Here is a 25,230-nt window from a genome sequence, read left to right as displayed (position 1 = left end):
ATTATACCAGTTGTTTACATACTTATCCTCACTGGGCAGTGCTCTTTCAGGTGTCAATTTTTTATCTCTAACAATAAGCAGAGGGCCAGGGAAAAACTGAGATTTTAATAAAATGTTGAATATATGATGAATGAATGAATTCTAAGAAAATAAATCAACAGGAAATGCTACATGCAATAAGATGTTTCTTGTAACACTAGCTCTGATAGTTAAAATTCTCAATTATTCCAGATGTTTAATCATAAGAAAACATAGTTAAATAAATTTGGTTATATAACCTAATGGAATATTATAAGACTATAATTATGATACTAATATTCTAAATATGAATAACGTTTATGATAAGTATTAAATACAAATATAAATGAATGTATACTATAAATTTAACAGTGAAATATGTATTAAAATAGGTATGATGACTATTGGACAGAAATAGTAAAAGTGGTAATAGGTTTTAATATGGTAGAATTATGGATTGTTTTAATTTTAAAAATGTTTTTGGGGTTACCATTACGTATATAAATCATACATTTTATATATATTTAAATGTTTTTACAATAGTATTCCAGATTTAATCTATTTAAGAAATAAAAAATACACACTACATAAGCTCTACATTTCTACTGATAGTTTAGTAAAGTTATTGACTTGGTCCTACACACAGTAGCTACAAAGTATTTGACTAAAACCCACAGTAATAAATATATTTTACTTATTACCTAGTAAACATGCACATGTAAAATAGTTGAAACATGGGTTTCAAAAGTAATACTTAACTTGAATGGATAGATGATGATCTTTGATATTTTTAATCTATTTTACCTTATCCTGTTGTATTTCATTTTTTAATGCTGGTAATAACCCATTAAATTGTTTTTGTGACCTACTAATTCCATATGACTCTCAGTTTGGAGAGAGGGTACTTTACCGAGTATACTTGTAAACTTTTTTAAATGTTCCATACATTCATTTTTATGAGGAAATCTTAATTACTGATTTATAATGAACAACATATACCAGAATGTCATTTATTTTTTCTCATATATCAGTCAACTATCTAGGAAAATAGCCTATCATATGTACTTCCCAAACAGTTATCATCATCTGATGCTAGCTTCTAGAATTACTAGAGAAGTTCCTAGTAAGTTTCCTGGGAGGAAAGAGCCAGGTAGTGTTTCTGATTTTAGCCTGCATAAAAATTATTTGAAAGAGATCCCTAAAATTTTAGATTCCAGGATCCACAACCTAAGAGATTCTAATTCATTGATGGAGCACATGAACTCAAATTCTTAACAGACAAGTAGATTTTTAACACAGATGAAATAAACATTTCAGTTTAAGTCCATTTCCTTAAGTAGTAAGCATTACAGCTTAAACATAATTAAGTTCTTATAAACACTGTATAAATTAACAATCACATTCCTTATCTTCTGTACAGGTTTCCATCACTTTTAGTACAGAGTACATCTGATTTGGGATCCCCAAATTGAATGATATATAAATATTCGCTCATAGTTGTCTTTTATTTCTATAACAAGCCCAGTCTGCATTTCCATCTTTTATTTGAGCATATGATTATTCCTAATATTAGTTCAATAGAAACCTTCCAATAGAAAAATATTTATTTTTTTATGAAGTTTGATTATAGTTTGAGTTAAGACAGAATGTTCTTATTATTAAAATTAATAGAAACATAATGAGTCAAATTCTCTTGTTGCAGGAACTAAACGTGCAAAATTGCACTCCAGTTTTAATCAGTTTTCACATGTCCTACCTCTTTCCTAGGGAGTAATTTATGCATGGAGAGACTGTTTTAAGGTCTGTCAATTTAAAATCATTTACTACATAAGTGATGAAATAAAAAAATGAATTCAGGCCAAGAACTCTCCTTCTATATGTCTCCTTCATATGCAGACAAATAGTAAACATAGAAGTGAAAAATCAAGTCATTTAAACAGAATATTAGATTATTATTATTTCTGTCTATTATAATTGCTAATATCTATTCTGCCATGAAGACTCAATTTAAGGATGCAGATGTGATTGTGAACATGTTAATTACATTAGCATCTTTTCAGATTCCTGATTTAAAGAGGTAGCTGTGGGAAAAATATAATCAATTTTTCAGGGAACTGATTCTTGAGTCATCCTCATCAAAGAGGACATTTCTTACTCTGCGGAAATGAAGACCTTTTAAATATAATACCTTGTAAACATAAGCTACAAGGCATCTTTTAAAATCATGATAACTAAATTTCTAAATTACAACCTTATAGAATTCAGAATAATCAGTTAACTGAAAAGCAGAAAATGAGTGGTAATATATCCACTGGCAATCTAATTTTTAATGCCTTGTTGTTTTCAAATATGTGTACTTCTCATACATACTGATATATACTACTCAGGATTGCTTATTTATTATTGTCTAACAAGTATAAAAGGGCTAAACACAAATACGAAATGAAGCTTTTACATTTTCCAAGTTGAAAAATAATTATTTTGGCATTAAAAAAAGTAGAAAATTATAACATCATGTTCACTGGTAGACATCCATTGAGTGTTATAACAATAATTGTTATGATAATATAATTATAATTTTACAATACAATTTGTATAATTATATATGTAATAAGCTAGTTAATATTAAAAAGCAATATTCTATGACTTTACTTATGAAAATAGAGATAAAAATTAAATTTATACAAATTCAACTTTTACTTACTTTTCCACAACTTCACAAAATTTTGAGTACAATGAGCTAGATGATTTAATTTAATAATTTCTAAAATTGCTAATGTGGCATAACTAATATTCACATGGCACCCAAATAGCATTTAAAACAAAATTTTATAATCTTTTAGAGGATCACTAGGTAGGTACCGAATAAGCAAGTGGGAGAAGAAAGTCAGATGTTTCCAAAGTTTGTAGTAAGCAGTTAACATCACATGGAAGAGTGGAAAAACAACTCAGAACAGATGTCTACTACGCAATGTTTTGTCTAAGAACCCAGTTGTAAGCCATATTTGATGCAAATTTTTTAGCCTACAATGTTTTACAGTTTAATATTTCCTCCCCTGAAAGTGTTTCATAAAATACAAATTATAATTCTAAATTTAAGAAGTTATTTTAAATGACCAATTTACTGTTAATTTGTTTATTTTACCTATTATTGTTTAACATTTCTTGTTGGCAGTTTCTGTTAATAGTTGCGATTGAAAGTTTGCTATTTATCAAAAGGCTTTTAGTTTTTGCTAGCCGTCTGGAGTACTAATTTTCTTGCTGTGAGATGTGTGAGAGAACGCTTCTAACATCTTGCTTCTAACTGTCACACTTAAAGAAGGTCGTCATTCATTTTCCAAATACAATGAGGATGAAGAAAAGGGGTGTTATACCTATGGTGGGGCTAAATAAACTCCAGAAACAGAAACCAGGGCTGATGCAGCTTCAGAAAAATTAATAATAATTGATTAAAAGCAGTTCAAGTTCAGATACACATTTAAGTAAAACAGTCATTATACTTAAACTTTGTACCCTAGTTCCCAGATAGAAAGAAGGAAAGATGTTTTGTTTTACAACTTCCAGAAAACTTGGTGTGAAAAGTAAGTGGGAATGACAAGGGTGTGCAACTCAGAGAACATCTTACCTGAAGACCTATGGGACCTGGAGGTCCTGGGAAACCTCTGGCACCTTCATCACCTTTTTGTCCGAACATCCCCTGCTGACCTCTGGGACCTGGCTCACCATCACCTCCCTAGAAAAGACCAATAAAAATGATCACAAACTGGAAGTATCATGATTCTGCTACAAGTCATCAAAAAAATATAGCCCTTTCTAATTTAATCAAAGACAGTCTATTTATAAGTTACCAAGTAAAAAGTAAGTTACAGTTCCATTATCTGCTGCAAATATACCATTGTTTGTTTTGCTTACATTATTTGATTCTGGAATATGACTGATTTTGATTTTCTCATGTATATCAAGTGAAGTAAAAGCTATTTAAAAAGGGAAAATAATGTTCAGAATTGTCTACGAAGTAAGTACTTCTCAACTGGTTATTATCTATCTTCAAATGAAGTCACAGTGTTTTTTATTTATAAAGATCAGCTTGGTTAGCTACATTAGATAATTTAAACTTGATTTAAAGTTAAGCATACAAGCTTATTACCACATGAAATCGACAGTTCATAAATCTGATCAGAGAACGGTAAGGATTTAGATTTGCTGAACAAAGAGGAATACTTACAGCAATTCCAGGGGCACCAACTGGACCTTGAAGACCTGGGGGACCAGGAGGACCCTGCAGTGGGATAAAAATCTGTAATTTTGAAACTGAAGCCAGAGGAGCCTGAGCTATGTAGTGCAGAACATTTGGCTGATCAAAATCTATTAAGCATCTCTACATTTTTTGGGGGGAAAAAAAAAAGGTTTTTGCATTCAGTGCAGTCAACCATTATTTATTTTACTCCTTGAGACTCAGACTTGCCTACTTGCAATCAATTTTAAATTGGCAGTTATTGAAAGCATTCTCAACTATAATGTTGTGGGTATTTTAAAATGGATTTTTATGCTAATATAAATCATGTTGAAGTTTCACACTGGAAAATTTTCAAAATACCAGATTTCTTTAATGAGATATGTATGTGTCAGAAAGAGCACATGACAAAAGCATCCATATGCTATCTTCTAAATGAAAAATAGGATGTGGGGAATTCTATATGACAGAAAGTAGTGATATATGAAACATCAGAATTTTCTTTATATGTAAACACATGCAAACTCAGTATTATATTAAGTATACTGGAACTCCTTATTTTGAGCAGTAGATTTCAATAGCTTTATGAGTCTTACATACATAGATATTACTTCTTAACTGTCCTTTTTTTCAACATAAATAACTGATCAGGCACTATAAAAGATCCAGACACTAAAGAGTCATTGGATTGGATTGCTCTTTTTCTTAAAACTGCCACACAGTGGGAAGAGTGCTTAAAGCATAGGTTCTGGAGGTGTGGTTCAGGGACCACGGGGGTACCTGAGGCCCTGTCAGGTTTCCACTAGGTCAAAAATCCTTTTCATAACAACTTTAAGATATTATTTGTCTTTAAACCGTATGGTATTTGAAATAACGATGCAAAAACAATGGAGGGTAAAATTGCTGATGATTTAGTCTCATTCTGTGGCTTTTAGGGTTGGAATTATTGCATTTCCTAACACATAATTTGAAAAGAGGTTTTATTAAAATTGACTGAATCTCAAACTGAATAGTTCCCACAGAGGTAATATAGTAGTAATATTATAATCTTCAGAGAGGTAAGGGAATAGTAATATGAAAAAATATCCATGGTTAACACCAAAAGGAGTTAAATGAATAATGCCCCCTCAATAAGAAGTAGGAAACTTACATTTTCTCCTTTGTCACCCTTGCTGCCTTTTTGTCCTGGTTCACCGATTTCACCCTGTATTTGAAAGATCTGAGTTAAAGTTTGTCTGTAATATGCCATACCTGCCACTGCATTGTCATCACTATCATTGTATGATTAAATTTTACTTTAACGTAATTATGTGCTAACATTTAATGTCACAGTTTAAATTGGAAAAGCCTGCTTCTCACTTTCTAGTATTGACTAATATTGATTTCTAATATTGATTAGTATACAGACAAACAGAAGTCCACTGAACTTTGAGGAATACTGCAGGCTGGATTTTTAATTCACAAAATCAATTTTGTCTGAAATATTACCAGTATAAACTAATAATGGAAAATACATTAATTTATATAAAAATATCATTACACATTAATCAAAAATCAGTTATTTTTTCCCCTAGTTTTCCAACTGCTAAAATGTTGCACATTATCAGAGCACTGGTTAACAAATTTTGTTATATAATTTCACAATGATATTCGAAAATATATTCAGTTCAAACACAACATAGGTATACATTCAAAATCAAGAGCTTAGAATCTTTACTTACAAGTTAGTAAAAAATAGGGAAGTATAGGATTATCAAATATGTATGCAGCTCATTCTTAAATTTTAATTCTGCAATATCCAAGACACCACAGCTGAATGTATACAAGTAATTAATTAAATTAGTTTCATGTTTATTTCAGAAATACATATTTAAAAATAGATAAGCAACTTTGGCATCTGTTATTTTTTCTCACTACCATTGTTCTTGTCTTGTTTATATCCTACATACTATTTCTTGGGATAACGATAATTCTCAAGCTCTAAAATAAAACTTTTGAGCACAAGGAAGCTGTATTGAAACTTTGGAAAAGATATCATTAGATTTGACATCTAATCTTAAAAGAGATTATATCCAGGATTCTTAAGAAAAAATTTATTTTTCACAGGATGCACTAATATGAATAAAGAGCACTCACCTTGTCTCCATCCTCTCCTGGGGAGCCAGCAGGCCCAGCAGGCCCTGGGAGACCCACGGGGCCTTGTACTCCATCTCTCCCTGCAGGGCCTTGGGGACCTTTTTCTCCCTGCATTGAAAATCCAGCAGGTCATTACTTTGCTGTAAGAAACCTATAAATTAGCTATTGTTACAATTTTTAAGTACAGCTACAACAGTCATACTCTGGCTTCCATATTTGACAAGGAAATTGCTTTGATTTTCCCCCAAAATATATTTTCCCAATATATTGCTATTTCCTAGTAGCAAATGATAACACAAAAGATCTCTACATTCTTTCGTGACTAAGAATACTAACACTGTTAACAATTTATGAATCTCAAGTTATGGGTCACAAAAACAATGAAGACTCAACTTGGAATTTTTCACACATTTTCAAATCAAGAATTATATATTGATAAATCAGATGCTCGATGTTTGTGAAAACTAACTGATCCTTTACTCTTTTTCTGTGCAGCTCGTACGTATACCCAACTTTATAATATGCTTTATGTGTAGACTTTTTCTATTTTTAACAATGTTTCATGAATTTTTCTAGATTTTGATATTTTGTTTCATTGCTGCTTTTACTGATTCAAAATGACAAGGCTGTTAGCTTTTTAAAAATTTTTGTTTACTTTTTGACAGACTTGATTTTCCTCTTTTAAAATTTAACTATATTGTGTAGTTTAAAAAGTATAGGCTTGATAATAAAGATGGCAAAAAAATCCTTTCAGAGCTTAAATAAATGATTTCCTAAAAGTCAAGACTTCATCAGTTCTGCACAAAGTTATTCCTGATTGCAGTTGGTGGTTCTATATTTTCTCCCATTACACAAGCTGGGAATCCATGTCATTAGTTCCTGCATTTACATTATCCTGCTCCCCACCCCTCCGTCCCTCACCACCTCCTGTCCCTTTACGATGACTAAGTTTTATCTCTTGAATATATTTACTTCTCTTTATCTCCACCATTAACATCTTACCCCAAAATACTAGTAGGCTTCCTCTCAACTATTGAAATATTTCCTTCTTATCTCACATCTATTCTTACTTCCAAACTATCCCCTGAGCTGCAATCAGAGAGACAATCATCTTACCAACATTCTTTATAGTCAATTTACTTGTTTACCATTCCTAAGGTAAAGACCAAGCTGCTAGTGTGGTCTACCATTACCTGGCTCCTACTACCTATGGAACAGCGTCTAGCCTTCCTTGCCCTTGCTCTCTATATTTCAACCCCTGTAGATCTTTTTTAGTTAAACTTGATGGCATACCCTTCCTGTCACTTGGCCTGAGCACATGTTGTTCACTTAGCCTGGAATGCCCCTAGGAGGACCCTCCACTTAGTTAATTCCTCCTCATCTTTTACATTCCATCATCAATGTCCTACCCAAGGAAAGGCTCTGATTCCAGCTTAGGTCCCTCTGTTATAAGCTGACATACACCAGTACATTTCCTTATATCATTAGCCAGAGTTTGTAATTATACAGGTACTTAGTGATTCTTTGCTTATTATCTAATGCCCCATCAGACAATAAATTGTGTGAGGGCAGAAGCTGTCTGATTTTGTATTCCATTCTACCTCGCTGGCCTGTGGCCCAGAGTAGCCATTTAAGGCTAGTTAGTTAATTGCTTAATGACAACAAAAATAGCAAAATGTCTATAAAACAAAGTTAACAAATTTATTACTTTATTGGGTTCCATACGATCTTATTGTGTTTTTCAAAACTATGCCATAATTATCATTTAACACATACCTCTAATGTCACACTGGAGACCTTTTATTTCCTTCAAATTAAATATTGCAATGTCTCAAACCTACCTCCACTAATAAAATGTGCTGTGCTATTCACAGTGAATGTCACTATTTTGAACACATGAGCTGATTCAGATATTTCTCCTTAATTTGGATTTCCTTGAGAGACTGAACTCCAAAAATCAATCCTTTTATATGAGAGTATCTATAAATAAGACAGATTAATTCTTATCTGCCTTCATTACAGTACACATAATCTCTAGCCAGGAATCACCTGCTGTTTATTTCTTCTGATCCTGGTCTGTGTGGAATCTATACCACTATATCAGATTTATATTTGGGTTTAGGAAGAGGTAAAAGACTTTGCTTAACATCTTAGCCAACGTCTCCATCAGTTTTTACTAAACCTCTGCATGGAGGACTATGGGTATTTTCACCCAAAACTTCTATAACCATTTGATGCTACCATCCCTAGATAGATAACTTCTTCAAAAGTACTACCGAATACTGTGTCCAGGACTTAGTTGCTCTCAATAACTATTTGTTGAATAAAAGAACAGTGGAACCAACACCTTGGAGTTTTTGTTGGTGGTGGGAATAACAGAGAGAACGGGTGGGCAGAACATTCTCCTCTCCTTCCCTCCTCATAATACCACCAATCACCAACAAAACCCAGGCCAAATCTTATCTCTGAAAAGGGCTTCTGTCAATAATTTCTCCTCTATATCACCAAAGTAATTTATTATCATTTTCAATACTTTTCCATATTCTTGTCTTTGTTTCAATATTTTACTTTTTCTTCATAAAGTCAAGGTATTTAAAACCCAGCCTTCAACTTATTATCTTCAGAGGATTCTTGGCTTCTCTAATAAGTATATTCTCAATTGGTATACAAAGCAATGCATATCTGTTTTCTCTGTATACATTCTTCATTGTGTTGTGCCAATATACGGGTGCCCTGAATTTTTGAATGAACTTGTATGAAAGGGCCTGAATCTGTATGTTTTATATCCCCTCCCAGTGCACAGTACACTATAAAAGTTTTATGGACAAATCTTTAGTGTCTGAGATTGGTTGGAAATTATAGAAATTGTAAGAAGGAGCCAAAGAACAATTTTTTATAGTTGTCTTTTAACATCTCAGAAAATAATGTCTAAATTTTCAACAAATTTACTAAGCTGGAAATACATTGCTTTAAAAACTTCTCAGCAATTAAAAATGCTTTCTCTGTCACCAAAAAATTCTAACCACAGGTGATATGGTCCTATTCTAATATTCTAAATGTGTCTAAAAGGTAGTAGATTACAGAAAAACAGTCACTTTAATTTGGAAATACTTAAACAAGATCACAAACAGTAATGTCAATGGACAATGAAAGCAACTTGCTAAATCTGACTCAACTTGCTAAAACCAGGGCCTTAGTGATTAAAAGTTATTTTGAAGATTATAGGCTTAAACTAGATAATATATGTCAAAACTTACATATACACAAAAGTATTGAACTTGTATTTTTTGCATACAATGGTCAGCAATTTTTATATATATTTACCGAACAAGTTTGTGTTTTAACCTTGGAGGATGAGAGAATGCTATAGTTGTTTTAGAAAATTAATATGATTAAGTGAAAAGCAGGAACAAAATTAGGGGAGAAATCTTGATGATGAAACTTAAACCTAATGAACAGAATATATCTGTAATTATTAAATAAATATAAGATAAAATAATTGACCAGATGTTTTCCACCTCTTTCACTGTAGATCAAAACTCAAATCACATGAGAAGTGCAGCCTCTTTCTATGCGTTTCACTTACAGACCATGAAAGTGATTGGAAATTAAGTTGTACTACAAGAGGAGTGAAAAGTGAACCCTTTTCTAATATAAAGCAGCAAAGGATGGTTTTAATCAAGTCCAATTTTATCTTTTAAAAGGAACAAAATCAGAAGCCTTTCACATTAATAATATCCAACTCCCCCACAGATATTAGGGTTTCATAAAATGTGGAAAAATGTCATCTCATTTAATGAATTTGAAATTTTCTTATTATAAATATAAAAAGAAGTGTGTTTATATGCCAGGCACATATGCAGAAAGAATGCAGTGGACTATGAAGAGCTAATATCCTTGAATAAAAAGTAATAACTTGTGCAGGATGACAGTATAATATATTCCTCCTTGAAGTGACTTACAGGAGCACCTTTCTCTCCAGCTGGACCAGGAGGACCCTGAGGTCCTGGTCGCCCTGGCAAACCAATTGGGCCAGCTGTTCCTGCTGACCCACGTTCTCCTGGTGAGCCCTAGTACAGGGGAAAAAGGGTATTTTGTTATTAATGATGGAAAAAGTTACACTTAAGAATCACTTATTTAGTTGTGAAATCTTACAGTTTACATAACACAAAAGTCACTTTTAGACAATTTTAAGATCTCAGACAGGAACAGTACTCACAATTTAAAAGATTAAGTTCTAGCCCCAATATTAAGCACAGATACTAAAGTTAAGAAATACTGATAAGAAGAAGAATATTTCAAAATTTTATATCTTTAATATTTTACAGATGTTTACTTTTTTCATTTAAGTGTTCACAATTGTTCACAATGCTTTTTAAGACATAAATCCAACAGTACCTTCCTATACAATTTTCTCCCTGTATTATTCTGGATTGGTAGGATACACTGTCTAGACTAGCATTTTTCAAAGTGATTTCTGGACTTCACCTCAAACTTGCTGAATCACAATTTCAAAGTCCTAAAAATGAGTTCAGAAATTGTCATTGCCTTGAGGTACAAATATAATTTTTTACATAATAAAGTTCAATAATCACTATCCCAGAGCTGGGACTTTTTCCTGAAAATAAGTCCTTAAATTTATCTTAGAATCCTGTAGGGACCATTGGGTTTTATTATGAACACTAACTAGATAATTCACATTTGACTAGGTAGGTCCAATGGAGTTTCAAAATAGACGCTATATATTTTCAATTAGTTTGTTTTAAAAATACCTAATATGTAAAATTTTAAAAAGTGTGGATACTGCCTTCATATTAATTACCTCTATCAACAATTTAAGACAACATTATTTAAAGCAAGAATAAAAGAAATGCAAACGTAGATTTACTAAGTCATGTAAAGGTCAAGATAACCTATTTACCATTTCCAATTTTATTTATTGAAAGATTAACAAGAATATTGTCCTTGCATTAGATTCCTAGATGGGTGGCTAAGTTATAATTTATCATTTTCTTTCAGTATTGAATTAATGCAAAATATTAGAAAATATGATTATTAGCAGCTTTCCTTAATAATTAAGAAGTCTAAATAATATCATCATTTTAAAACTCAAAGAAATTATTTATAAAAGCTGGAAAATATAGTACTGAAACATTTATTTTCTATTACTCTCCCTATGTAATTAGAAGTCATTTTATTATACAAATATGAATTATTGACTTTGTTCTAATTTCTATTTTTATTAGCTAGATAACTAACTACATATGAACATAAGAACAATGATAATGACAACAAGATGTAGTGCTTTACAATTTAAAAATCAATTTCACATTCATTTTGTCATTTTATTCTCACAAAGATTCCGTTGTGTTTTTGGTGCAGCTGTAGCATGACAGTCTTAAAGATGAGGAACCTGTGGCTCAAAGAAGTTAAGTATCTTTCCCATAATCAGGGAACTAGCAAGAACAACCCTGACCTTGGACTCCTCCCTGTGCTTTCTCCACAAAGCCAACCATTGTTTATCTCTAATGAAGACATCAATGACTCCCAGGGGCTATTGAGTTGGAATTTCTTTAAATGTAGTACCTATTCAATTTTATTGAACTATTCCTTGATTACAAAGGATTACAAGAATATTTACTATGTAATTTCTTGACATTATTTTTCTGGCTAAATTCACAAGCTACATAGAGTACTTTTTTATTTTGTGAGGTGTCTGAATATTAAAGCAATTAAAATGAATGCATAGGCTATAGATTTGAGATTATTGTGAACAACTTAAGAGTAACATTAGAAAAGTGATTTTGTTTCTCATTTTCTTTGTTTTATGACTAACTGAACCATGGTTATGGTTGTTTTAATTATAGGGTATCATAAACTTAGGAGATAGGAGATAGAAATAATCTGAAGAAACTTTACCAAAAATATGGTTAAAGAAATCACAACACTTGAACTTGATATAAACAAAAAGTGGTATTTTTGAGCTATAATGAGTATATATTTTAAAAACAAACTCAGGAATTGTTCAGATGGATAATAATTAATTAAGAGTTGTGTGAAAAATAAATTTTTACCAATAATAATTCAAATACTAAAGAAGAAGAGATTACAAAGGAAAACTTCAGTTAGTATTTTTTAAAATAATAAACATCTGGGGCTTCCCTGGTGGCGCAGTGGTTGAGAGTCCACCTGCCGATGCAGGGGACGTGGGTTCGTGCCCCGGTCCGGGAGGATCCCACATGCCGCGGAGCGGCTGGGCCCGTGAGCCATGGCGGCTGAGCCTGCCCGTCCGGAGCCTGTGCTCCGCAACGAGAGAGGCCACAACAGTGAGAGGGCCGCGTACCGCAAAAAATAATAATAATAAACATCTGTCCTCTGTCAAAATGTTATTTTAAATTTAATAATATTAAAATATTTTACACAAAAGAGTCAACCACAAGTGGTGTGACTGTTAACCAGATGGCAGACTTTGGATGAATGATTCCAGAGGCCAACGCAGAAATTAAAAATGAGAATAGAGTCCTCTGAGTGCATTCAAGAAGTGCAGCCCTAAAAGTTGAAGGCATGTAAAGATTTGTCTCTACTTATCAGAGACAGCAAAGAAAGAAAGGAAGCCTGGAGGCTGAGGAGGAGGGCAGGGTAGGGAGGAAGATGGACAATGTGAGAGAGAAAGAGAGAGAGAACAGAGGAGGAAGACAAGGATTAAAAGGAGGCGAAGGAGAGCAAGGACCCTGAAATTGAGAGGAATGCAAAGAATTCTGAATTACAGGAAAGAGAGAAAGAAAAAGTTCAGTAATGAAAGCACTGTTTTTTGGTATAAGTATAAACAGAAAACAATATACAGTGTGACTAGAGTGATTCTGTTTTATTCAGGTAAACACTATCATCCCTAAAGATAAATCTCTAATATCTGAAAATCTGATTTCTTGAGGATCAGTGTGCATACAAGGTGGGTGTATTACATTTTCATTTTAATATTTTACTTGTAAAATCTCACAAAAGCATTACTACCCATTAGTGTTATCACATCTAAGCTAAGCATCCAATTTAAGGGCTGAAATATTTTATTTGTAATTGATGATACAAAAAGAGATGCAATTTTGATATGTCAGGCCATGAAACCTTTCTCTTTGATCCTGTTTTAAATTTAAACCCCAACTTTTCAAAGACTACCTGAGGAAGATATCATTTTAGACTGTGTTGAGCTTGACAGCTATGAGACCAGAATGATAAAAGAGGAAATTCACTAGAAAACAGATGTGTATATTAAGAAAATTTATTATTTTCCAACTATTGAGCCTACTAAACAACTATTGTGGTAAGTACTTTAAAATGCAATATAATTTAATTCCTGTACGACTTGTTTACTTTTCAGGTAAAGGCGGCCATAAGGCCCAGTGTCTAGCTAATGTGCTCTGATTCACACAGTTTCTTCCTGCAATACAGAGTACTTCATAAATGGTGAAGAAAAAATTCCCTGGTTGTTTGTACCACTATAATTCACACATATTATGCTAAATTTTAATAAGTAGAAGAAATAGAAGCCATTTAAGACCACTTCTACCAGAACAAGCTCATATTGGTTGAACACTTTCTAAAATGAGAAAACTTAAAAGAATTAATGGCAATGCTTATCTCCTTTGTCCAAACAGTCATTCTCTGACATTCATACAGTCTAGATATTTTTGATAACAGCATGCTCTGCAGTGATTTTATTTTATACATCTATATATGAAAAGTGAAAATCTGTGATGATACCTACTGATTACGCACATGCTGTTATCAACATACAGATCTTATTTAAATATTCCCAGGTCAACTTTTAAGAGTAAGCCTTATGAATCCTTTAATCCCAATTGAATCACTGAGGAAATTCCATTAAAAATGAAAATTTAAACCCGATATTAAAAAGAGAACCCATTTACACATTTAACAAAAATATAGTGAGACTCTACTCTCTTGTGACACTGACTGGTAATACAAAATGTATTATGGCAGGTATCAGCCCTTAAGAAGCTCACACTGCAGATACATTTTTTCCATAAAGGCTAGACAGTTATAGTTATAGAATTTATTGCATTGACCTATAACTGGCTATAGTGAAGAACAGAGGGCTTTATATTTGTCAGATAAGTGAACAATTACATCTAAGATGAACATGTTTGGGTTTAAACATAGGTTAAATGGATAATAATAGGCTCACAAAGGTTAAATTTTTGCTTGTTTTTTAAATTGACCTTCAGCCCTCTGAGTACTTACTGGCACATAGCAAGCCCTACGTAAATGTGTCAACCGTATGTGTGATCTTTTCCTTCTCAGCACTGAAACCACTAGCTTTCCTATCTTGAACAAACTGATTAACTTCTATTTGGTTCTATTTTCTCGCCAACAAAATAGGAACAGAAATAATTTGCCCTCTCTTTTTTCTGATATTAATGTGTTGATACATCTAAAGTTTGTCCTAAAGTATGAATGCAACAGATGTTGGAGTACTGTACATGAACAGCTACATACTTTAAAAGTAGATATGCAATCTCAAATGACTGCAGAAGTGAAATTTTATAGGAGAGAAAATTAGGCCATACTGTTAAAGAGTAGAGCTTTTCCCACAAAACAGTATTTTTAATCCTAATTTAAACTGTTTACATACTCATCTCTATGGCAATGATAAATATTTTACCCATCAAAAGTGCTTAACTGGAAAGAACTCAGAGAAAAAGAGGCTAAAAACTATAAAAATATTTCCCCAATTTGTGATTTAAATAGCAATGGACACATGGTAGGAATTACAGGAATTATAACAACCATAATATCATGAAGTATTCTGTTATTTTAATACTAAACAGCAACCACTATAGGTCACTTATTTTCAACTGAAGGTTGGACATTTACTTATTTTTAAAAGAGAGGGATTTACATTTTTATAATTAGTGACCTCTCTTTAAGTTTATGTTAGCTTTACCCTCTTCTGCAGCCCTTTCCCCTAAACCTTGCACTGGTAATAAAACACAGGTCAATAGCATCAGTTTATTTCCTTGAAACAATGAGAATAGTGGTTATTTCTCTAACTCTTCACACACAGGAGAACCCCAGATAAATATTTTCTGTTATGTTCACTGAGTGTTTCATATTCTGAGAAGCATTTGTAAAGTAAAGGAAAGAGGTAAACAGAGAAATCATCTCATCAACTTTCAATTAGAAGGCAGCCCACTTGAGAGAGGAAAAGAAACATAAAGGCAAGTTCTTATGAACAGAGCTATACAAGTAGAAAGCAAAAAAAGAAAAAAGTCTGCCCCTCTCTTTGAAAAGCCAAGTTGACCTTCATGGCAAAATTTGAGGTAATTCTCACTCTGCAGATTACATGTATTTGAGATCAGATAAGCTGAAAATTCAGATAAAATATCAAGCATTATCAGAGTTTAAAACATAAATTCTGAATGATTAAGTTAAAGTCCTACAGTATCTCAGTCTTCGTTCACTGATCCCACCACCATCTCTCTACATGATTCATCCTGATTGGATGTCATAATAGCCCCCTGAGGTCTAACCGGATTCCAATAGAGAAAGCATGCTTTAACTTTAAAAAGAAGAGCATATGACCCAATTAGTAAGTATAATCCTTCTAAAAACTTTTCCAGCTCCTTGTTTGAGAAATAAGTAAAAAGCCAGTGAAAAGAAGGTTCTCTGGAATGGGATGTGGAAAAAAATTAGAAGAAATAGGAATTATGATAAGAAGGGCATATAAAATCCTAAAGGAGAGACAACAGGAAGAAATAATAGCACATAAAGAGGAAAAGAGAGAATCATCAGGGGACAATGATGAAATAGGAGTCATAGGAAAGGAATAAAGACTGATACGTTGCACAGTTGTGAAATCTTGGACTTTTACCTTTTAGCAGCTATGTGTCTGCCCCCTCCCCATATACATTCTCCATATTAACTCCCACTCCTGGGGAGGGGGAAGAAGTGTGGTTGTAAGCATAGAGGGTCTTTACCAGCACACTATTTTATTTTTTTAAATCTCCTCATTTTTAGAGAAATAACTGTTGGCAATGAGGGGATTTTTAAAAATTATTATTATTATTATTTTATCTTTTGGCCACACCGCGTGGCATGTGGGATCTTAGTTCCCCCACCAGAGATCGAATCCATGCCCCCTGCACTGGCAGCGCGGAGTCTTAACCACTGTACTGCCAGGGAAGTCCCCGAGGGCACTCTTTTTTTTATCAGAAAAAGCATACGAGGGAGAGATTATTTAGGGAATACATTTTCCTTGATTTTGTTTTATGAAAATATAGGTGGTAAATGCAATCTGAGAACTCGTTTGCATAATATATTTGTATATACTGTGTGTTAACATAAATATAAAATGTTTACTCAGTGTGTGTTCAACATATGAGAAAAACGCTGTGCTGCCTTCCTCTCTTGCTGTTCAGCCCCTTGCTTCTTCCTGCCTTGTGTACGTGCATCAAGACACCCACTTAGTGAGTAAACCCCCTGAGATGAGAAAACATGCCTTGCTTTGATGGGCATCTATTCACAGCTTTTTTGTACATCATCACGCATACAGAGAACACTTGGTTTTTGCCAGATTTTAGAAGCCCAAAGTCACAGTATCCTGTTGGGATAATTTTGTTTGTCTTCAGCAGGAGCACTAAAAACTGTTCCTCAATATACATTCACTCCGAGTAGCTAGACCTTCAGAGAACTATGACATTGAGATACCAATTCTTTGCTAAGAGGACTAAAACAGTGAGGAAGACTTCAAGACTAAGTCTAACCCATAAAAAACTTGCTTTTCATAGATCAAATTGATTTTTATTTATATCTTTAACTCCAACATAATTCCTTTAGGGAAAAAACATTGTTTTCACTTCGACTTCTTTGTTCTATCTTTTAATATATTACTCATTATTTACTATGTTATTTTATCTATTCCACATCCATCATCCTCAGTAAACCATAAGCTCTATGCAGGAAATGTCTATTTAATGAATCTATAAACCTCCAGCTTAATAGATTGTCTGGTGTATTCAGATAGTTATTTAATTATAGTTTTCCATAAGAAAAGACTTACAGCAGCTTACAGGGAAGACATAAATAAAGGATAATATAAATAAGAAATGTTAGGTAAGAAATGTAAATAAGCAAGTAACTTTTTTATTGGCAAAAAATAGGACTAACAATATTAGTAATCTAAAAATGCATACTAGAGACCAAGGCTTTTCCCAAATGCAGGCCATGATCCGTTGATGGTTTATGAAGTCAACGCAATGGGTCTTGTACAGCATTTTTAAAAAGTAACTCTAATAAAATAAAGCAGATAATATTAAAGTACATTATATGTACTTTTTGTATAGAGTTGAACGCAAAAAGTTACAAAAACAGTCAAAAAGCAAGGAGTTATCTTCTCTACTGTGTCCCAAATTTGACTCCATTATTTCCATAAGCCATAACAAAAAGAGAAATTTAATTTTTGTAATGGTTAAAAGAAAAAAGAAACCCAGCTAACTGCTCAAGAAACTACAAACATTTCTAATGCTATTATTAGTAAGAGATTTCTTCTGAGTATACTCATAATAGGAGCCTTGCATAAAAATCTCCCATATCCTCAAATAGATACTTTTGGTTGATACAACTCTACACGTTATAGTTTCTCTAAATACAAGCCAATGGTATCATAGCTAGACCTATCAGAGTTCAATAAACCCACTTCTATAGGCTGTCATAACAACGTGATATAAACAGTCTGGCCTATGTTTCCAATTGAATAGATTATGAATAAAAAGAATAGATGTTAAATATATTTATAAATGTATACATGTACACAGGTATAGATGGATGACTATTAAATATATTTTGCTTTGTATGGGCCGGAATATATTGAAAGGGTATAGTGTTTGACGTGCATAACTGTGACATGTACACACTTTACAAGTCTCACTGTGAGCAAGAACTGTTGATAAAAACCCTGCTTTTTCATGAAGAGCCTAGGGGTAGGACGGGAATAAAACACAGACCTACTAGAGCATGGCCTTGAGGATATGGGGAGGGGGAAGGGTAAGCTGTGACGAAGTGAGAGAGTGGCATGGACATATATACACTACCAAACGTAGGGTGGATAGCTAGTGGGAAGCAGCCGCATGGCACAGGGAGTTCAGCTTGGTGCTTTGTGACCACCTAGAGGGGTGGGATAGGGAGGGTGGGAGGGAGGGAGACGCAAGAGGGAAGAGATATGGGAACATATGTATATGTATAACTGATTCACTTTGTTGTAAAGCAGAAACTAACACACCATTGTAAAGCAATTATACTCCAATAAAGATGTTAAAAAAAAAACCAAAAAAAAACCCTGCTTTTAGTTTTAGTTCATTGACGTTCTATGCAATGAGGGAACTTATTATTTCTCTAGTATTCCCGAAAGACAGCACAACTACTCTCCTTAAGAATTGTATTCTAAGGAAAAAAGGTAAGGATTCAATAGTATACTGGAAAATATTTATGGTCATTAAGGATCCAACTTGTACCTCTGTTTAAGCAGTTTAATCTTTGAGTCATTCAAATTAAGAATGATTATAAAGAGCACATATAGGAATATTAAAGCCTAGTTAGCTGTAATATTAGCTCCTCTAACTCTTCCTTTTGATAAATTTTTCACCAAAATAGAGAAGGATGAAGAGGACTTGGAAAACTGCAACTGAGAGAGACAGAGAGAGAGGGAGAGAGAGAGAATATTAGGCCAATGTTTACAGAGTAAGAGATACACATGTCTGGAAATGGGTTTATGTAATGTGCTGTGGTGTTTTGTTTTCAAAGGACTATGAACTTGGGCAAGTTGTTTACCTTCTCCAAGTCTCAGATCCCTTGCCTTTAAAAATGGAAAGATCTACTGGGCCAGGTTGCAAGAATCAAATAAGATAACAATTATAAAGTTCTTAGCATGAGTTGAAAGAATAAATACTCTTAATAATTTCCTTGCCCTTTTCTACTTCCTTTACCATCCACATCTTTCTTTACATTTTTTCCTTAGAGAACTCACCACTTTAATATTTTTTCCTTAGTATGCATAAGTGCTGAATCTCTATCCTTCTCTGTTCCTGTGAATTTTAGTCCTGCACTTACCAATACTTGGTCAATATCCCTAAGGTAAAGTTAATATGAGATTGATACAAACTCAGGAGTTCTACAGGATACTCTTACACCTTTATCCCTATGCATTACAATTTCATTGTCTCTCACCAACTGACCAGATATTTTCCTCTGATATTTCGATGTCACATCTTTGATCAACATTGCAAAATAGAACATGTTATCTTTCTTGCCAAAGAAGTCAGCGCTCCTTATTCTTTGTTTTTACTATCAATTGCAAGATAATCCCCCTAAGTCTTTAACCTCAAAGAATGAGAATTAACATGAACAAATTTTCTGAATAAATTATAGTTTACATCTAGAAAATCAACAACTTTTGTTTTAATCTTGGTAACTTGGAATTTAAAAATTTCAAAATCAAATTTCACATGCATGTAATTGCTTTAACTGGAGTAAACTGAGGCTTGTTTAGCACTTGTTATGGAGTAGGAGTCATCATCATGAACCTCTATTATATTTTACAGCAATTACGGTAATAGCATAAAGAACTAAGAAATGTGGATGATGTCTTTCCTTTTAGTGGTTCCTTTTCCAACAACTCTGAGGAAGAATTTTAATTGGTTGATGCCTACTGAATTGGGTATGTTAACTTATTCTAAGAATAGATTCTAATTCCAAATAAATAAACTCACAGTCAGCATCTGTGGAGCATTTCTATTAGCAAAGTATAAAAGCCTTTTAAAATCTTTTGTGACTACTAAGAGGCTTTCAGCTTTCGTGTGAGAGTGTTTTGTGTTTGTCGTTGTTCCTGACCAGGTAAAACTGACCAGGCATCACTAAATTGTCATTCCCCCAAGGACACAAGCTTGAAGTCATCATTCAGTTTTTATCTTTCCTCACTGCCCATATCCAATCTTAGTAATAAATCCTACTATCCTGCCTTCTTAGTGTGGGTTCCATCTGCACTGGCCTTTGACTTCCCACTGCACTATCATTGGCTCACTCATATTATGACATTGATCACTGAACTTTTATGCTCAATGAGTCTCTCCCATCTCTGCTATATATTACACACTAATGATAACTTTTTCCCTAAAACTTTATTAAATTTGTTTGCTCCAAAAAACTTTAATTTTTTTTACTCCATTTACTCCAAAAACTTCAAATCTTCAAATTACTTCAACTTGGCATTTTAGAGCTTCAATAATCATATGGCATATTATATTTCTGCTTTAGCATTATATTATGTAAATACATAGCAGAGTACCTGGATCCTAGCAAGAATTCATCACACTTAAGTCCCTCTCCCAAGGTGCCACACTTTGGTAAGACCAGATGTTCCCTAAACACCTTATCCCTTTCCTAGTATCATTCTCTAGATCTTAATGATTTTGTAATCCTCTATACTCTTTGAAGCCAAGTTCAAAGGCCACCTCCTGCATGACCCTTTTACTGATTTCTCTTCTCTTCCCCTGTCCTTGAATAATTAATATTTGTTGTTTGTATATCATTAAGCATTTAATCACTGACTGTCTTATAGTGCTATTTCGTCTTTGGCGTGTTTCTCTTCAAAATTGTTTCCCTTATTTTAAGTCTTTTAGAGGTATATCTTCTGTGGAGCTTAATTGTATACAGGGAAGTAAGTAGTAATTGCCAAATAAACAGTTCTTGATGCTAAATGAATAAATATTAGATCTTTTTGATCATATTTACTATGTTCTTTTACATGTAACTGGATAATTGTTGACTAATATTCTATCAAAGTATATCTCTATCTCCTGGGCATATTATGTACCCTACAAATATATTGATTTCAACTGTCCAAAGACCTCAGATAACATTGTTTGCTTGGGTCCCAAAAAATACCTTTAAACAATTTAAATGTTGTGCTCATGATTCAGGTTTCACAGATGCAATAACCATTGATCTTAAAAAATGCATCCATATTCCAAAATAAAATTCACTTTAGAACCTGACGTTCTGGATAAATAGATTGCATTGCACTGAAAATTTTGAAGATTCTATCTATGCTCAAATAAGCACTTCTGTCTTAATCAACTATTTTTCCTACTCGCGCTACCACCACTAACTTATCTGGATATCTTAAAATGTTCTATATAATTTTATGAATATCAAATATAGTTATTGAAAAGTCTTATTTTTCTTTTTAAAAAATCCTTATCAGATATCCATACCCACCATAATCATTGTAATGACATTTGTATGATCTACAGATTAAATATAATGTTAATCAATCTGCCAAAGATTATATTGCTATGTTCTCAGTATTATTTATGCTATATACGCTTTACTCCAATATCAGGATATATGATAAATTTAAACAGGTAGATATGGAATGATTATATTGACAGCACCATGCTGTGAATGTAACCAAAGTAATATAAGGAACTCAGTCGAATGAAAGAGACAACCAAATATATTCCAATGCAATTTCTAAAATGCAAATCATAACAAAGAGCACAAAGAGTGGAGAAATTTCACTAACATATGAAATGGAAGCAAATTGTCCAAAGATGACCTTATAGAGATTTTAACATTTAAGCCTGATCTCTACGGATGAGTAGGATTTTTTTCAAATAGAGAAAGGAAAAATGAGGTTTCCTGGAAGAAGAAGAAAAGTATAAAGTATATTCTCTGCAAAGTATAAAGATTGTGGTAGTATGATAAGCAAGAAATTCAGTGCATTAAATTGGGTAGAATTAGAATGTAGGCCTTAAGAAAAATAAAATAGACTATAGTGATTGGGATCAAATTTTGAAGAAACTTATAAGGAGTTTGGTTTCCAAAGACGGCGTGGAACCATGAGATATGTATAAGCAGAGGAATGGAAGAGTTAAGGTTGTGTATTAAACTATAATTCTACAATCAGTGGGCAAAACTAACAGAAGAGGGTAAGAAAGACAGTCAAGGAGATAAGACACTATTAAGCAAAGAGAGAAAGGAAAAGAGTCTGAACAAATGTGGTGGTAGTGGAAATGAAGAAAAGGGGAAAAATTAAAGAAATATTTTGGAGGTGGAACTAGTATGACTTCAATATGTTATATAAAGAAGTTGAGATGCAAGTTAAGGCAACTTTCAGCTTTTTAGATTGGTGAAATAAAATGGACAATGAGAAGAAACTGCTAAAATTGGTCGTTTGGCTCTTATTGGTAACTTCACACAGTACAGCTAAGAATGAAGGTAAATTAATGGAAAAAAATGAAGGCTGTATTCTAATGCTTTCTGGGGGGTTATATGTATCTCAAGAAAATAAAAATCTGATATTTACTCATTCGCCGATTATTTCATAAGGTTACATTGACTAAATAAAGCAATCTAGATAATATACAAAATGGATATATGCCTTTCACACTTACGGGATTTTTTTAAAGAGCATTGATAAAATTTAAGTCTCATTAAGTACTCAGAATCAGACAAATTATGATTTATTTCCTCAGGTATTGTAAGAAGCAAGATAGCTCCTTTTACCTCCTGACAGCAGTGGTAAAATTAATATTTTCAATCATCTAAACTCTTTTGTTTCTGCACTCATTAGAGCATGCAACTGGTAGAAAGCAGGCATTGACTGATTTGATTGACATGTGTTTATTTTCTCTTCCACACACTGTGGGATCACAGCATGAGAGTAATGAAAGAAGAGCTGTAATTTGCAATCATGGATAGCATGGCTATTTATTATAATCATACTTACAACTGGACCTGGTGGGCCCTGGGGACCTTCTCCTCCTTTCAGTCCAGGTGCACCCTGGGAAAAGTGAAAATCAAAGAAAATGAATTGATGTGAATTGAATATAAATAGGAGGAGACGTACGATTGATAAAATGAGAATATTAGGAAGTGTTTCCAGACACTAATGTATATTGCCATACGTATTATGACAACCAACGCATATGCCTACATATTTCCCTTTAATTACTCATGAATCTTTATTTAGTTGAGACCTAAAAAAATGCTTCTAATAAGCAATTTTATTCACATATTTTATTAATATGTTAATTATACCTGAGCTCCAGAAAGTCCTCTTTCACCTGGGAAACCACGTAGTCCTGCTGGTCCGTCTTTCCCTGAGACACCTTGAGGACCTGGGTCACCCTAAAGAATATAATATACATCCATCATAGAGAGTAAACTCTACATGTTTCCAGAAACAAAATTGTAATTACCTCTAAACTACTGTGAGTAAAGCCTGAATACTGTTTAATGATGAGAGTATTGTGTGGAATGTCATATACATTAAAATGAACTACTATCCACAGTTGAGTGTATATAAATGGATGGTTTTATGGTCAATAGAACTAACTGTTCTTATATATTGTCCAGTCATGCCTTGAGATACAATAAACTGAATATTTTACTGACATATCTTTCTGACATTCATTTAAATACTACACCAACATTTAGAGAATCTATGGACAAGTAATGAGAAGCTACAGTAAAAAGTAAATGGATATTTTCAGCCAAGAAAATTCCTTGAGCATGGTGTACCTTTGCACCTTCTTTTCCTGCAGCACCGGGAAGACCTTGCTCCCCAGGAGGGCCAGGAGGACCAGGATGTCCACGTTCACCTATGGGACCAGTCTCACCAGTTGGTCCCTAAATTGGATAAACAAACTTCATTAGATTGTTCTTTTATTAAACAAACTTCATTAGATTGCTCTTTTATTTTTGGCAAAGATAACACAAACCCAAAACAATATCACTCCTTTTCACAAAGGTTTATCATTTTCAATTATTTTCATGATGTCCTACAAAACTGCATATAAAGCACTGAAAGTAAAGTACCTGGTAGAAGTCTGAAAGATTATGTGTAATCTTTATTAAAATCTGAGTGTATAAGGGAAATATACAGATAAATTCAAAGAGCTGTTTTCTTTATTTAATACCAGATTGTTTCAGAGTGAGGCCAAGTATTGTTAAAAACTGTTTTTTCACTATAATTTCATACCCTCCCCTCTTTTTATATTAGGTGTCAAATGAGCTTAGGAGTAAAAGAGGCACTGGTACCGTGACTCAATGAATCACTGCTTGATAATAAACTCAGGTCCCCTGGAACCCAAACAACCAAAGTGGTTCTCCTTGGAATTTCCATGATTGGAGACCTTCCAATTGTTAATCTACGTTCATTTGACAAAGTCTAGACAATGTGGCAAGGGGACCCTGAAGATCATGAGTTTGGGTTGGCAGTTCCTTTCGGCCAAGACTATAACAAACAGCCTACTGCCTTAAACTGATGCAAATGCCAAAGTGAAAAATGTCAGGTCACTTATGTGTCCCCTGAGTGGTGCTGGTTTGTGGTGCTATTTCAAATGTCAATAGAGAATGGTGACCAGTTGCTCTCTATCTCCACTTAGAAAAAAGCAAAATGAAGGATTTAAGTTAAAGATATATAAAGGGAAAGTTTCCAGATGCTGATTGTTAAACAGTGGAATGTGTTACTGAAGTTGCTTATGGAATATCATTCTCTGTTATTTTTCTAAAAATGCAACAGATTCTTACTTTTGGGTCTTGGATAAAAAACACATCTATCCCGAATCTGAGTGTACATTTCTAGGTTTAAATTCCTTTAATTATGTATTGCTGAAGGTCCCCAACTTATCATTAATGCATAAACATTTCTCCCCAAAGGAATTTTTCCTTAAACATCTGATCAGAATTTCAATAGTAAGGAATGTAGAACTGATCCTAATTTAATGGCTATCACCACTGAGACAAAAATGAGCGGTGATTCACAT

At 33.3% G+C, this 25,230-nt stretch overlaps 1 protein-coding gene across 2 annotated transcripts in view; it reads right to left on the bottom strand.

Moving 5' to 3' along the window:
- The window catches only part of COL11A1 (collagen type XI alpha 1 chain), a 198,906-nt gene that overhangs the window by 42,900 nt on the left and 130,776 nt on the right, over positions 1 to 25,230 (bottom strand). For both annotated transcript variants that reach the window (XM_007113602.4, XM_007113603.4), the window contains exons 39-46: positions 23,984 to 24,091; positions 23,501 to 23,590; positions 23,190 to 23,243; positions 10,351 to 10,458; positions 6,389 to 6,496; positions 5,403 to 5,456; positions 4,244 to 4,297; positions 3,644 to 3,751 (exon numbers count right to left, since the gene is read on the bottom strand). In XM_007113602.4, coding sequence (XP_007113664.1) covers positions 3,644 to 3,751; positions 4,244 to 4,297; positions 5,403 to 5,456; positions 6,389 to 6,496; positions 10,351 to 10,458; positions 23,190 to 23,243; positions 23,501 to 23,590; positions 23,984 to 24,091 — 684 coding nt within the window. The remainder of the gene's footprint in view (positions 1 to 3,643; positions 3,752 to 4,243; positions 4,298 to 5,402; positions 5,457 to 6,388; positions 6,497 to 10,350; positions 10,459 to 23,189; positions 23,244 to 23,500; positions 23,591 to 23,983; positions 24,092 to 25,230) is intronic.

Source organism: Physeter macrocephalus, chromosome 4 (assembly GCF_002837175.3).
Source record: "Physeter macrocephalus isolate SW-GA chromosome 4, ASM283717v5, whole genome shotgun sequence".
NCBI lineage: Eukaryota > Metazoa > Chordata > Mammalia > Artiodactyla > Physeteridae > Physeter > Physeter macrocephalus.
This window is presented reverse-complemented; position numbering and strand designations above follow the sequence as displayed.